The 16,577-nt window shown below is 40.6% G+C and overlaps 1 protein-coding gene across 4 annotated transcripts in view; it reads right to left on the bottom strand.

The window, feature by feature from the left end:
• Window positions 1-1,128: 1,128 nt before the first annotated feature.
• SLC11A2 (solute carrier family 11 member 2) overlaps window positions 1,129-16,577 on the bottom strand; it is a 53,005-nt gene continuing 37,556 nt past the window's right edge. For 2 of the 4 annotated variants that reach the window (XM_082635188.1, XM_082635189.1), the window contains 9 exons: window positions 15,977-16,132; window positions 14,934-15,092; window positions 14,015-14,101; window positions 13,017-13,136; window positions 12,713-12,862; window positions 12,076-12,149; window positions 11,303-11,456; window positions 9,425-9,478; window positions 1,129-3,550 (listed from right to left, as the gene is read on the bottom strand). In XM_082635188.1, the coding sequence (XP_082491314.1) occupies window positions 3,470-3,550; window positions 9,425-9,478; window positions 11,303-11,456; window positions 12,076-12,149; window positions 12,713-12,862; window positions 13,017-13,136; window positions 14,015-14,101; window positions 14,934-15,092; window positions 15,977-16,132 (1,035 nt within the window). In that variant the 3' untranslated portion in view covers window positions 1,129-3,469. The remainder of the gene's footprint in view (window positions 3,551-9,424; window positions 9,479-11,302; window positions 11,457-12,075; window positions 12,150-12,712; window positions 12,863-13,016; window positions 13,137-14,014; window positions 14,102-14,933; window positions 15,093-15,976; window positions 16,133-16,577) is intronic. The other 2 variants (XM_082635187.1, XM_082635186.1) reach the window with 2 other exon arrangements.

Consider the following 16,577-nt stretch of genomic DNA (forward strand, 5'->3'; position numbering starts at 1 on the left):
AATTAATTTTTAAAAAGGCAAGGAAAGAATCCAACTACTTTATTCTACTAGAGTAAATATTCCAGCAGTTGGCTCTAATATGTTCCATGAAAGTCAGAAAAATTTAAGATGGCTGGAATAGAAATGTCATCCTTCATGTTGATTACACAATGAAAAGATACTTCTAATCAGGCTACCAGAAAGATCCCACTCTCTCAATATATGCTCAGCAGTAAAAATAGATTAACTGAAGTGTTTAATCAGAAATGGGCTTTTCTCACAAAACCCAAGAGATTCCAGAATTTTGTCATAATCTTACTCTGAAAGTACTAAAGTAATATATTTATTGCTTGAAAAAAGCAATGAAAAATATTTATTCAGAGTATTATGCATGAGAGCTCACAAATTATGTTTAAATTAAAATGTAAAATCTTGTATGGAGAAAAGTTAAGTATGCAAGATGCCCATTTACCCACATTAGCCTGGGTAAAGATGGGAGGCCGTTGCAGGAGGACCTTATAAATAGATAAAATACAGTACCTGAATTTGCACAGTACTTCTGGGGCAAAGGTTTGGTGCCTTAATATCATAATGTTTAAAACTGAGAAGGCTATTTTCATCGTCTGCTGTAACCTCTGCCTCACTGACTAATTAAACTATTTCATGTGCCTGGATATGCTCTGACTGCCTTTTATATTAAGCCAACACACAGGTAGGTAGCAGCAGTAACAATTATTTAATTGTATTTTTCTAACATTCTGGGTATACACTGTCAGAACATCCTTTTAAAAAATTGACTCCACAGTGTTAAACCCCAGGAACTGAGTGAGTATATGCATCTAGGTTAATCTTAAGATTGAATATATTGGGATTTCCCTGGCGATCCAGAGGTTAAGCCTCCACACTTCCACTGCAGGGGGCGAGGGTTCAATCCCTGGTTGGGGAGCTAAGATCCCACATGCTGCACAGCACGGCCAAAAAAAAAAGATTGACTATAGTAATATCTATATAAGCACATAACATAGAAATCCAGATTTGTAAATCATAAATTAAAGAATAATTAAATATTCTTAACTTAGCATAAAACTTTACCCAAGACTCACTCTTTAGACATCAATCTTCTCTACTGGTTTTAGCATGATTCAGTTTGCTTTATTATCAAATTTTCTGATTACAGGAGTTACATGACCTGAGGGGTATACTTATAAATTTTTGTAAATTCTAGTCTGTTCCTAGTAACATACAGTTAAAGAATGGAGAAAAGCTACAGAAACCCCTCAAGTACTTCATCTCTGTTTAACCAACCACCTTATCTTTTTATTAGTTGCAAAACAGGATTTTTTTTTTTTTTTGCTTTTTTTTTTTGCTTTCTCCAAATATTCTCTGGTAGTGAAACTACTGAGAAATGAAATTGCCCATGGAGGGAGGAAAATCCAACAAACTGATTCATCTAGATTGCTGTCTCTGTATAAAGAAACCAAAACACTGAAACTCATTTTTTAAGTCGCTTTTTCAAGTAAAAGCTGGTAAGTGGCGTTAACTCAGTTTCATTTTTGAGATCAGAAGGTCTCTAACCTAGGTTGCAAGGCTGCCCCTCTTATCAGAAGTTTCAAGGGCCATGAAGTAGAAATGAGGGAATTTGAAAGTATCATCTTGGAAAAAATCCCTGCCACTTAGAGGATCAAATCATTATAAGTGAACATAGGCACTGTCTGGATTTTTTTAAGTCTTATTGAAAGGTGCTAAGTTTTAAAATAAGGCAGAAAAAAAAATAAAATAAGGCAGAGAGGTTGGATATTTAATTTTTATGCTGAAAGAGAAAAGTGATGCTCAAACACACAAAGGCTGCAGGGTTTGCAAACTCAATGCCTTTGGGGCTGGAAGGAAATGAAAGAAGGCATGGATGCCACCCTGGAGTATATTCCATTAAAAATGGATAGCTGGGCATTGACTTATATAACACTACCAAATGTAAAATAGATAGCTAGTGTGAAGCAGCTGCATAGCACAGGGAGATCAGCTCGGTGCTTTGTGACCACCTAGAGGGGTGGGATAGGGAGGGTGGGAGGGAGACGCAAGAGAGAGGAGATATGGGGATATATGTATATGTATAGCTGATTCACTTTGTTATACAGCAGAAACTAACACACCATTGTAAAGCAATTACACTCCAATAAAGATGTAAAAAAAAAAAAAAAAATGGATAGCTGCCATTCAGTTCAAGCCAACTGCACTTCCGTGAAGGAACGTGGGCCCAGTGTTGAAAATCTTCTGACTTTTCAATCAGATCGTTATGCAGAAACTTTCAAGTTTTAAATATTAAATGTTTTATTATAAAAATTTTATGGAAAAAAAAATCCTGGTTAGGAAGAGGGGGTCAAAAAATATCTATAAGCCACATGTAGGCAGGCAGCTTGTGACATGTAGACAAATCTTCCAAGTCCCAGTCTAGTTCTCATCTCATACTATTATACTTGGTATATATAACTTAAAACGCTTAGCATTCCCTAGGAGAGTCAGCATTAGAAATATTAGCCACTCCGGGAAATAGACTTTGGACCTAGAAATGGTGTTTGGAGTGTTAATGGGAAAAGTGCGAAGAAAAGACATGGTGGGACTATACACACATCAGAAAGAAAACTAATACCTCCATTATCTTCTGTTGGGACTTACAAAGTTAAATGTTAGAATTCTTTTTATACCTACAACTTAAATGCTAGAATGGGCTGAGTTACAATGCAGCAGGGAAAACTGATCATTGGTTTAAGTGTGATTTCTGGATCCTGTTTGTAGGCATTAAGCTCTTTGGTAAATACTATCATATCTCTGAAAAAAAACTCAAGAAAAGCAACAAATAAAATAACAATCACAAAGCACACCGACAACCAGGATTAAATATGCCGAATAGAAGAAGTGTTTTCTTTGGAAATGATGTGCCAGTATCAGTAGTTACCAAGGTTTGGTTAATAAAAATCAAAGTGAAATTTAACTGGCTATAGTCAAGTATCACTTTAAAAGTAAGTCAGCTTGACCAGTTCACTCTGAAAAAGAACAGTGCTCCTTTTCCTTTGTCACTTGCGATCCAGACAAAATAAATATCTGATTTATCTGAGCAACATTTGTTAAAAAAATACAAAAGATCTATCATTTTTATATAACTTTAAAACTCTACCCAAACTGATATGTTCAGGTTTACCTAAACATACACACATATATATTTTTAAAATTCCATAAGTCGAGACACAAGCCCATAGGGGTGTGTGACCATCATAGGCTAAAAATTTAACTCTGGCAGTTGCAGGACTCTGCGGGTCTCTGACCTACACTTAAGCTGTCAGCTTTTAACACACGTCCCATGAGGAAATCTTTGCCTTTTGCTCAAAATGGTTGAACAAAACTCACCACTGAACTAACAGAGATACGTTAACAGGACACTTGGCACAAAAGGACTAAGAGAAAGTGGGTCCTATAGAGTCTCTCAGGCTGTCAGTCATCTAGACACAAGTGAGTCAGCATCCACGGTGTTCAGAAGGTAGAGTTCAGGCTGAACTGTCAATCCCAGACGTAGGTACTGAGGACAAAAAGATGGAAAAGGGTTAGACTGATTTGCAAGTATTTAAATACTGAATTTGGCATTTAAGTACCTATAATCAGCATATCAATGTAGGTCTTTTTTCAGTTCTGCTATATAGACTTTCATTTCAGAAAAGAAATGGCTTACAGATACATGAATGGTTTATTGTATATAAAATAATTGCTAGGAGCCGAAATAGTTAAAGATTGAGATAGTACCGAATGCCCTCAGGAAAATTTGCACTTTGACTATTCTTGCGACACACTCTGCCTCAGGATGATTGTTTCTGACCAGGATATTAAGAGCAAACGCAGTGCGAGCTTTTGTACTTTAATACCAAGTGTGTTAGAAATAAAATTTCAGGGAATTTTCTGGCTGCCCAGTGCTCAGGACTCCAGGCTTTTACTGCTGAGAGAGCAGGTTCAATCCCTGGTCGGGGAACTAAGATCCCACAAGCTGCCCAGCACGGTCAAAAAAAAAAGAAATCAAATTGCAAATAATCTAAATCCTGACCCTATTATCTGGGCCCTATTATCCTTTGGCACATGAGGAAAGCAAAGCCTTTCATTAAAAAAAACAAAATGGCATGTACTAAGAGAAGAGATGAGCTACTGATCCCAAACGTTTATCAGGCTGAATTAGAATCACTTCTGTTGCTTTTAAAACACGTTGTCAGATCCACCCCTGGAGACCTGAATCCAGATGGTTTGTGTTGGCATCTGTGAAGTTGTATCTTACTTTTTCTTTCCTCCAAATTCACCATGGGACAATCACTGAGTCTCCTTTTAGCCCTACTGTTATTACTTGGAGTTTTAGGAATGTTGTTGCCCCTTGTCAACAACAAACTCTTTTTGGCCTATCAGTTGCCTCACATGTATGGAGGCTGATCCTTTTGTTATAAGAATTAAATGAAATCATATGAGTGCTCAGGATGCCGAATGCACACTATAAACTCATAGAAAGAAAATGTTTCTATTACATAGTGGAAAAGGAACTGGAGTTGGGGTCAAGCTCCAACTCTGCCACTTCCTATGACCTTGAGCAAGTCATGTATCTTTCTGGAGCCTATCCTACTTATTTGTAAAATGGGAATAAATGCTACATTTGAAAATGTCAAGTACGTTAATAAGCTATCTCATGTTAGTCTTCAGTAATTGCTGTGCCACGCAGCATGCGGGATGTTAGTTCCCCAACCAGGGATCGAACCTGCGCCCCCTGCAGTGGAAGTGCGGAGTCTTAACCACTGGACCACCAGGGAAGTTCCAGTCTTCAATAATTTTTTAACACATTACAAATTGCCCTGTATACCTCACAAGCTTGTGATGACTGTGTGAAGATGAAACTAAATAGAGCCCAAGATAAAACTATTCTCAACTAGTGGGCTAGGAAATGACTGAGTCACACTGGCCTTAGGGCAGAACAGCACTTCAGACTTCAGCTTGCTTACTCACTTTAGGGTCTTATGACTCAAGTTTTAGTAACCAAGAGTGATTGTCAGATACACTGACAATTCACTGCAGTCTTTTCTCAAGTGAGCTAAGGTGCTGAGCTTCTTCATTATGTAGAAAACAAGGGTTGCATTTTTAGTCCCATGACCTCCAGGTTGTATCACTTAGATGACTTAGTAGAGAGCACTCCTTCATTGGAGAAGTTTGTCATATTGCTCGGAGGCACTAAGAGATGGGGTAAATTGCACAGGAATTGGCTAAACCTTTCAAGGGCAGAGAGGTATGCAAATGAATAAACTATTAGTCCTTAGTTATTGCTGGGGTAGGATCATAGAGGGCCCTGCCCATTTTCCACACCTACCTCAAAAAGCATTCAGGTACTTTTTAAAATTTAGCACAGGCCAAACAAAATTAGCCTACCAGTTGGCAGCTTTTGATCTAAAACATATTCTAGCACTAATCAGAGTATCAAGCAAAGCTTGGTGTCTTAACTGCGCATGAAGTGTATACTATATATATACTATGTATTACTATATATTACTATATATTACATAGGACGATTGGTAATGATGATGTGAGCTCTGGAATTAAGCTAGTCAAGTTGAAATGCCAATTGCCCACTTTTTAGTGATGTATTATTTTACTTTTTGGTCCTTCAGTTGCCTTATCTATATAGAGGCTGATCCTCTTGTTATAAGAATTACATGAGATCACATGAGTGCAAAGACCCTGACTAGCACATAGCAGTGTGTTAGTCATTTTTAACATTCAAAAGCCAAGGTGCCAAGAGAAGGTGACACATTTGGATTCATTGGTCCTATCCAAGGAAGGAACAGAAAGTACTCCAGAGGGCAGAGCTAAAGGAAATATCTCAAATCAGGATCTTCAAATTGTTATGCATCCTATTTTAGTTCTGAAATTAAATCCAAAGTAAGGAGTTCCCTGGTGGCCTAGTGGTTAGGATTCTGGGCTTTCACTGCCATGGGCCCGAGTGGAACTGAGACCCCGTAAGCCACGCAGCAAGGCAAAAAAAAAAAAAAAAAAAAAAAAAAAAAAAAGATTTAAACAAAAACAAAGTTAGAAGGGAGAGCTAAATGAGGAAGGACAACATGGAGAACAAAATTGCCAGATAACTTCTATGGTGCTACTTACAGTATTCAGCTCCTGTAAGACAGACAGGGAAAGCTTGCAACAGAGAAAGGGAAAATGAAGTTCTAGTGACACTCTTGAAACAAATTAAGTGCTGACTTAGATTTTCCTGCCATGTGTTTGGTGACAAGGCTAGTAGTTTACTGTGTCTGAGCTCTGTCTTTGTTTTTATTAAACGGCGCCAATATTTCCATATATATCAGGTCTGCCAAAATGCTTTCATTTTTAACCTAAACAACTTTGGTTTCTCTTTTCAAATACTCATACTTTTTATTGGCAGCATATACAGAATATAAAAGACCTCAATGGTGAAACAAGACTACAGATAGAGAAATGTTCAGCTTAGAGCAGAAAAAGGCCAGATGACAATGTTTTTTCAACTTTAAATATGGTAATGATGTAACCTTTAGCAATGGCAAAACTATCTGACTAAGTGGGTAATAGAAATTAGTGTTTGGTGTCTGCAATTCGTCAAGTCTTCTGGGAACTAAACCTATGTTGAGCCTTAAATGACATGAATTTGAACTGCGTGAGTCCACTCATACATGGATTTTTTTCCCCAGTGGTAAATACTACAGTACTACATGACCCAAGGCAGGTTGAATCTGAGAATGCGGAACCACAGATTCGGAGGAACACTGGACATGAAGGGCCGACTATAAACATGAAAGCCCAACTATAAATTTTACAGAGATTTTTTATTCCATGGAGGGTCAGTGCCCCAACCCTGGGTTGTCCAGAGATCAACTGTATTTGTCTCTCTCTTCTAAAGAGAAAAATCACTAACAGTGTGAGTTTAGTATGTCATTCCAGGTGGTAGTTGATGTTTCAATATTTCCAAGTGGTTGACGCCCCATTAATAAAGTATTTTCAAAGTTAAAAAAATACCCAGGAAACCAAATTGGAAAAAGGAAAAAAAACTTTTTAATTACAAACCAAGTTTACATATTGTTAAATGATCACTAAAAACTTGCTGTAATCACTCCTAAAACCACTGGCAGGACCTCACAGGAGCCAAACTGCAGCTCTTTCCCAACCCTGTTAATTCCCAGTATGCTGCAGCAGCACAATTATTTCATGCCACATTTATGGAGAACAAGGACCAGTTTACATGAAATACAATTGTATATCCTTAAACATTCCACACAAACATACCGCACATGCTGGCACTGGAAGACTTCAGTCCTAAACATTGTTTACTGTACCCAAAGTACTGGCTGACAAGAAAGTACACTTTCTATCTGAGAGGATCAAGTGGAATACAGTATGGGAGTGTTTTTAACACTGAATAATACTACACACACACTGATATAAAATGCCATTTAACTGGGAAGAAATTTTCCATCATTGCAAGTCATATATATAACTTTTCAAAGAAAACTAGCAGCTTTTACCTGGGCTTCTAAATATTTGTGAATCTGAGACTGACTGGACTCACCCAGACTGAGGGCAAAGGTCAATGTTACTGTAGTGTCTTTACAAAGAATTTTGTCAGTGTGGCCCGCACCTACAGCAGCCAGACAGGAGCCTAAGGTGTCAGTCCCTGCTATCTTCAGTATGCTCTTATGCCAGCTTGGGGAATGATGGTAGGGGAGAGGGAGGGGTATGAGGAGGGACAGTTAGGGAAATTTGTCTCTCATGATCCTGTGCTGTATCACTGGAGGGGCTGAGATAAAGGTATGGTCAGTGAAACACAGTAGTTTACCCTTAATGCCATATAAAAGACAGTCCATTCAGTCTATGCTTTTAACTGTGTACAAAGTATCGGCAATAATGCCTTTAGGAGCTCAGGTGAACAGAGAACATCAATCAACAAGGACTCCAGAAGGAAAACACCAAAAATGAAAAGTCCTTCAATGCCATTCCCATTACTATTCTCTCCAAGTCAGTGGCTATAAAAGACTTGATTATTTATCTCCATCAGACAAATGTGATCTGGTTTGAGATAATCACATAGTCTCGGGCTCCACATGTAAACATGTCAGAAGTGGCTGAAGAGCAGCAGCTGCATGCTGAAGGGACCCATTTCCTCTGATTCCAGAGCTCCACCATCTGGTCTCAAAGTTTTTCCCTCTGAGGGAATGGCTGAAGAAAGGTAGCCCAGCACAACCCTGCTGAGAGATCTTTGTAACCATAGTGATACCTAAGGACTTGCTGAGAGCGAGCGAGCTTTGCAACCGTTAGATCCAGAGCTCCTGAGATTGCCTTGCAAGTCGTCTTGGGCATGCTTCAGAAAAAGGTGACGATTCTGGTAGAAGGTGGCTTTTAGGAATAAAACAGATGGCTCTTCTTCTTTCAAGTTTTTCTCCTCACCCCAAAGTCTCATGAGAACATCAGTGCATAAGCACTACCATCTCTATCACCACCCTCCTGGAGGAGGAAGGTGAAGGTTTCATGACTCTAAGTGCTCAAGAAGAAATACCATCAGGAAAGCTTGGTACTAACATGAAAGTTATTAAAATTAGAACTCCCAAGAAAATTTCGATAAGCTTTCAGTCTCTGAGGAAAATCGTCGAAGTGATTTTCAAATGAGATGAGTAACCACCACCTACAGGTGAGTTTTGCTATCTGTCCATTTACCATCTTCTTTATGCTTTCTCACCCCTCTTAACATCCAGAGAAATTTAAAGTGAAAATAAGTTAAAAGAATCCTGAACCTGATAGAGGTAGATATCTCATAATTTTATATTTCAAATGGATCAAACCACCCTAGTTGAGATTTTATTTTTTTTAAATTAAAATAATTCAAAGGGTATGCATAAGGAAGGTATTTCTCAGCCTTTTAAAATCCATTATCTTTTGATAAACAAAACTTGCATACCCATTCTGTAATTTGTATCATGAAAAATTTACTGCATTTTCCAAATACGTTTTTTTAACATATAGTCAGTCTTGTTAAGAATCATGCACAGATGATTATCTCTCAGAAAGGTAAAACAAGCTGGCCCTTGGGCAGCTAAAGAGTTTAGTGTTGTTTGAGAGCAGCAGATGTCAGCTTTTCAAGGACCCTACCTCATCCAGTTCCCAGGTTAGGAGGTCAGGAAGAAAAATAATGGCTTCTTTCAAACACATATGCAAAGCCTTTCCCAACAAACAGTTGAGTCCTAAACGCAGTCTGTGCAACAGCACATACTTTTGGCTATGTTCACACAGTAAACCATAGCAACACACTGGCTCTGATGGCTACCTGTGGAAGACAGACAGACTGACCCAGTGTTTACTTAGTATAGCCACTGGTGGCTCCGTCGGTCAGCAGGACTTTAGAGATGCTTACCGTGTGCCCACAGTCCAGGAAGGACATGCCCAGTGCAATCAAACATTGCCAACCCTGAAAGAGAAAATACAGTCATCATTCACCAACCTCTCTGAAGAGCCCTCTTACCCATGACTGCCTACATTGCACTGCTCAGATACAAACCTCTTTTGCCATACTACTTTCAATACTGAGTTCCCTCTGTTCCTACTGCTTTGTGTTTGGTTTGTTTCTTTTAGCTGACTGGGAGAGTTCCCTGAAGACCACTTTTCTTCAGTCCTACCCCATTCCTCATGATGGGGGGAATGACTGATTGGCTAATACAACTGCTATAGTCTCCTGAGCTGCTCTATAAGTATACGTTTTGGAGCTAAACAGTAGTAATTCACTCTAGAATCAGCCCTAAGCCTTAAATATGGGTCTTCAGGGACTTCCCTGGTGGCACAGTGGTTGAGAATCCACCTGCCAATGCAGGGGACACGGGTTCGAGCCCTGGTCCAGGAAGATCCCACATGCCGCGGAGCAACTAAGCCCGTGCGCCGCAACTACTGAGTCTGTGCTCTAGAGCCCAGGAGCCACAACTACTGAGCCCTCATGCCACAGCTACTGAAGCCTGCACGCCTAGAGCCTGTGCTCCACAACAAGAGAAGCCACCACAATGAGAAGCCCACACACCACAAGGAAGAGTAGCCACCGTTCGCCACAACTAGAGAAAGCCCGCACATAGCAACGAAGACCCAATGCAGCCATAAACAAACAAACAAACAAATAAATTTATTTTTAAAAATGGGTCTTCAACAATCTCAGTAGTCTTAGGCTGACTGAGAACTCGGCACCTTCATAACCAATTTGCACGAAGGAAGGATTCCCTTAAGTTCTATAGCAAATTTTTAAAACAGTTTCTGTCAAGGACATACTCAGTTACTTGGGTTTCCTTGGAATAAGTCCCTATATCATAGTCAGCACAATCTTAGCGTGCCCATGGTTTACTGGGGAGGAAAAAAGAAGGGATATATCCATCCAGGGCATAATTTTTCAATATTCACTAAAATGATTTTCTCAATCAAGTACATAACCTGTAGCAGACATTGGCATGGGGACTAGGTAAGTGTTATAAAGATGAGCAGTGGTTTCCACCCTCCATCCCTGCCATTCTCTGTAGCAGACATGGTATAAAGTTTGCTGTCCCTAATCCTCAACTCCTGTGTTTTTCAGAGAAACGTGTGTAGAATAGGGAGGTGGATTTGTTGTTGCTGTAGCTGCTTTTCATTAATATAAGTAATGTTACAGAAGATCTGGAAAATAGAGAAAAGAATATATCCATAATCCCACCAGCCTAAGACAACAACTATTACTATTTTTACATAATTTACTCTGGACTTTTGAAAATTTTTTTGATTATCTAGGTATACACAATTTTGCATTCCTTTTCTGTGTAGCTATATTTTATAACCATCATTTTAAAATAACTCTAGAATAACTCAATGAGAGAATATCACTATTTACTTACATCCTTATTGGATAGCTATTAAGTAGCAGAGCTGGGCAGGGCTGTGAACCCACATGTGCTGCTCTCCAAAGATTGGAAATCACACTCCACAGCTCCCTTCTCCAATCCCATCTCGTACCACTCTCTACTTTCTACACTGCTGATCTTCTTTTAGTTCTTCAAACATACTACGCTCTCTTGTTAGGAATTATTAAGAATGGAAACCAGACAGAAGTGACAGAAATTAAAAAATGATAGCTCTTAGGAACCAAGGTAAATTTTATGGTTAAAAATATTGTTTAATCACAGCTGGTTTAACAACTCTTTCAGGTCCTTTCATTTCTGAGTGTTAGCCACACCTCGACCACCCTGATACCTATATGCCCCTGCCCCCTCCCAAATGGACTTACCAAGTAAAACACAAAGCTCAGATAAGCTATGCTGACCACAGCAGCCACCACATACAATGCCACGTGCCCTAGTTCCTGGACATAAACCACGACAAAGTACATGTTGATGGAACAGACAATAAGGACCAAGATACCGCCTGCAATCCTCCAGCCTCTGTAAAAAGAAACAACACAGTTATTGGTGGAATAGCCCAACCTGTCCACAAACATAAAAAGACACTGTGTCTTTTGGGGTACACAGGACAGGAGTTAAGAGGCATTTCAAAATGAACTGAAAAGTGGTTCTTATGTCCCAGATTAGGTTAAATGAGCCAAAGTTACATAATGATAGGGAGAAAGAGGGGGAAAAAAACACTATCAAATAACCCGTATTATTTAAGTCCCTGAAAATGCAAAAAGTCATGAGTCCCTAGAGGTGTAACAAGTCATTTCAAATAAACCATGTCCTTTAAAGATGTATATAAAAGGTATTAGCTCATGCCTTTCTCATCAAGATCATTTAACATGGAATTAAGGTGCTTTAAACTTCAGTGGCTGAAGCTAAAGAGTTAAAGCCCTAAAAACTGAAAAATTTCCCCCAGAAATGAAAACTGTGCTTGCCCTCCTTTGTTACATTCACAGTGTCCATATTCTAAGTCAAAGACCAAGGGGGCAGCTTTAGCAATCACCTCTCAAAGCATATAGTTCCCCAATGACTTATTTTCTGACTGGCCTGTTTGATGAAGATACCCTTCCCCCATATATATTTGGGGAACTAAAAGAAGAACACTCACATTCCATTGGCAAACTCACTCATTACCGGCCGCAAGCTCGTAAATGTGAGGATGGGTATGAGAGCAAAGGGAAGCTGGAAAAGAAAAACCTAAGATCAGATAGGGCCACTGGGGGTCCTTGTATCACCCCGGAGAGTAGCCCTGTTAGCAAAAGGGAAACACAGACCCTGCCTCAGCTACTCCATGAGAAATTATCCCTATCATTCCAACATGCATTATGTGGAAATGTGTAGAGGTGTCATTAACCTAGCGTCAATTATGAGCATAGTGTCTTATACATAGTGTCAGATACAAAATTTGTATCTGCCTCGTCTTCTTAATCTCCATAAAATCTAGCAGTGTCCTATACATTATTTAATGTTTGCTTGGATTAACGAACAATAATTTTGTGTTCTATGTGTAATTATGGCTTATAATTCCCACTCAAAAAAAAAAACAAAACCAAGCTTAAAAACCCAGCCCTTTCTAAAAGCCTTTTAGATGACAGGGATTTCATACGCATTTGCTATAGACCAAGACTGTGCCTCTCTCTTCATCTGAGTTTTCCCCAGCATGCAGCACTAGGCTTGGTAACTAAGGGCAATAAAAAATGCTGCCTGACTCAACGGGATGTGAGTTTCCCCAGCTCCCTCCTCACTTGTAAGCTCTGAAGAACATTCAGGAAGTCATTCATCCCTGTCAGATGCTCTACATCTTGGAAGACAGCAACAAGCAGAGTGGGGATGATGGCAATAGAGCGGGTCAGCATCACTCGGGCAAAGCGTGACCACTTTAGGTTCAGGAATCCCTAGAAGGAAACACAGAAACAGGATGAATGTCTGGCATAGGACACAGAAAAAGGTCTAGGGAGGTTCAGGAAGACCTTAGATACATGGGATTAAGAAGAAACAAAAGGGCAATGTCCTCTTCCTCTAGTCTATCCCAGTCCAAACAGCAGGTACCTCCATGACAAACTGGCCAGAGTAGGTTCCTGTCATGGTGGAGCTCTGTCCTGCAGCCAGGATCCCCACTGCCCAGATGTAGAGTGCAGCAGGCCCGAAGTAACACCCCAGCACAACACCCTGGGAGAGGCAAGGGAGAAAGATATGTTTGTGTCAAAGACCACCTGAGACAACACTCCAAAGAGCACTCCTCTGCGACATTTCTCCCTCTTCCTGGCTACGCACCTACCTATATCAAGCGCTGTGCTGGGCACTGTAACAGAAGCTAGACTTAGGTCCTGACCCCATTCTAGAGGCTTTCAACCTAAATTCTGCTGGAGGGACCTTTATTTCTCCTCAGCCTAATCCCTTCTCTTCTCTAGGCTCCTAAAGCCTTTATCCTCAACCTATACCTTAACTATTAAAAAAAAAAAAAGTCCACAACACTTCCCAAATTAAATTCCTTAACACCCTATTCTGCAAGATGGTAAGAGGAATGAAGAGAGAGCTCAAATAAATTTTGCAAATGCTACATACTATATATTCTACTGTTGGAGGTTCACAATGTAACCAGCATAAAAGGGACAGAGAGGCCCCAGTAAAGACCACCACTTTACTAGGAACACTTTCTCTCCTTTTGGCCACCCCGTGCGGCTTATGGGATCTTAGTTCCCTGAACAGGGATTGAAGCCAGGCCCTCGGCAGAGAGAGCACGGAGTCCTGACCACTGGACCACCAGGGAATTCCCAGGAACACTTTCTTTAGTCACCCCAATTAATGTCCTATAGAACAATATACTATCAACACAAGTTTGGGAATTGCTGATACAATTCATCTTTTCAGCTGATCTTCTATTCCCTTCCACGTAACCCAAAAGGCTTGTCCGGCATCTGGACCTCTGAAAAAAACACACTCCGGAGAAGATATGCTGAGCTCTGAAGTGAATCCACAGAAGAGACCAGATACTATGCTAAGAATACTGATTTAGGAGCAAAGATCAGAAATCTGAATAGGTTTACCCCTTTGTAGATGTCCACAGCCAGTGTTGAGTTATCGTCAGGAAAAAGATGAGTATGGGGACTGCTGGTATTTCTACAGACTTCAACCTGGAACCAAAGCAGTTTAGGAACAACTTTTACTTCTGAGGCCAGCACCCAGACAAGAAGCTCTCTCCTACAGATTATACACAGGTCACCCAAGAGATGGATGCTGGAGGCAAGACACTGGACACACGTTGTGATAAGGGCAGAGACGGGCTGCAACGTCACTTGAGGTCTTCCTCCATAATCTTTCTACACCCCCATGCCATCAAAAACATTTACTGAGTTAGAGTGTGCATGGTAATACATGAATGCTGGGTCATTTTAAATGACGACAGGAGGCGAGGGCCCTTAAGAAGGCTTCAGATATAAGAGGACATCCAGAATAGGGAGTCCTTAGTCAAAGCAGAGCCAGGAGTCAGAGGTCCTATAGATAAGAAAGTAGTGATCAAAACTAGATAGGCCATCAGGAATCAAGATGACAGAGAATTCAAAAGGACAAGACAGTCTATGTAGCCACAGTTTCTGTTTTCTGTTTGTTGGCTCCTCCCAACCTGTCACCACCAAATGGCAGAACTGGCAAGTGGCTAGTAGTTGGTAAGCAGGAAACAAAAGGGGATGACAAAGAGACAAACAGGCATGAAGCCACCAATAATAGCATGAGGCAATCTTTGTCTGAGGCAAGCTCCCTTCCCTGTCAAAAGCTTGGAAAGATGGGTCTAGGCTTGGTCACAGCCCCCAGACTGTAAACCACGACTAGTGCAGTGATTTAGTGAGCAGCATGGAGGCTTGAGATCTATTTTCCCTGAGCTCTAAGTCACTGTCACCTTTTCCTACCCCAATCCAGCCTCCTCTTTACCCTCACATTCACTACCACCCAGGACCCTGGCTTACTCACCACCTGCTCGTTGGTTTTCTCAAAAAATGCTTCAGCAAAGACTGAGACGACAAAGACGTTGATGATAAAGGAAACAAAAAGAGCAATGCAGGATTCAATGAAAAAGTACTTATTGGCTTCCCGAACTTCCTCCTTATTGGCTCGGTCTACCTGTCTGGACTAGAGAGAGATAACAGCAATGGTCATTTTTTTGACTAGTTGGAACAAGTTTCCTTATAATATTTCATGAGTTTGGAGTCAGCTGAAAGACCTAGAGGGCAAACAACTGACCACATAAAATGTGAGAGACTCTGCTTACATCCTGGTTCACTGAGTAAGAACTCCATGACCCTTTGATGATACCACACATCCCCAAACAGGGAAAAGTGACCGAGTGACTGCTGAGCTCTCAGTTACTGTGGCTGCAAGAACCACTGACCTACAAAAACAACCTGATTTCAGACCTAATGGGTAGATAACCTTAATTACAAAGGTCTCTGAAATCTCCCAGCAAACTATTGTGTTGGACTAACTGGTAAAAGCCAGGTTGGGCTCTTTCCTCCTGACCTCCACGAAGCCACTCAGGCTTTTGAGATTTAAACACAGAGACACGGTGCACCTTCAGACCTTTTAAGAAGGATTTTAGGGGGCTTCCCTGGTAGCGCAGTGGTTGAGGGTCCGCCTGCCGATGCGGGGGACACGGGTTTGTGCCCCGGTCCGGGAGGATCCCACATGCCACGGAGCGGCTGGGCCCGTGGGCTATGGCCGCTGAGCCTGCGTGTCCAGAGCCTGTGCTCCGCAATGGGAGAGGCCACAGCAGTGAGAGGCCCGCGTACCGCAAAAAAAAAAAAAAAAAAGAAGGACTTTAGTCCCTTCTTTATGGGGTCAGTTATCTCTGGTCACCTTGGTGATTAAAACAGAGTCCAAGTGTGTGGAGTCCAACTGTGGAAAAACATCTTGCTCCTTCAGGGCTCTAACAGTTGTAAACTAAGTGTGTGTCCCTTGCAACCAAAGGAAAAGATCCCATGAACCACACAGGCCACTGAGATATGGGTCTTGCTTACCTTGACTAAAGCAGAATGCAGGTACATGTTGTGTGGCATGATAACAGCACCCACGATGCCCACAGCCTGCTCGATCTGTGAGGTATGACAGCCTGAACAGGATGGCACGAACATGCCTTTGAGGACCTGGGTCTGGCTGGGTTTCACTGTAACATACTACATACCAACCGAAGAGCTATTAGCCTTTACTGGAATATGAGACCAGGGGAGTAACACAGTGCTAGGGAACACTCTGCAACCTTTACTCCTTAAACCCCTTCATCAAATAAAAAAATAAAATAAAATAAAATAATTAAAAAAAAAAAAAACCCTTCATCAACAACTACATAGGAAATGAGGAATACAGAACCATCCAAAAAAACCAAGCAGTACAAGGTCAGAGAATTTAGGACTGGGGTATCCAGATATTTCACATCATATTTTAGATAAACAAAATAGATGTGTAGAGAATGTAATTAATACTCTAAAGAAATAAAATGGCTACTAAGGGCCTTATTGATATTAGCTTCACAGTAACTCCTGTGAGACACACCCAAGAATAGAGTCAATTCTTGATTACCCACACTAATCATGCTTCTGTGTTCACCTATGTATATAAAAA

The sequence above is a fragment of the Mesoplodon mirus genome (genome assembly GCF_964341445.2).
Source record: "Mesoplodon mirus genome assembly, chromosome: 11".
In the NCBI taxonomy this organism is placed as follows: domain Eukaryota; kingdom Metazoa; phylum Chordata; class Mammalia; order Artiodactyla; family Ziphiidae; genus Mesoplodon; species Mesoplodon mirus.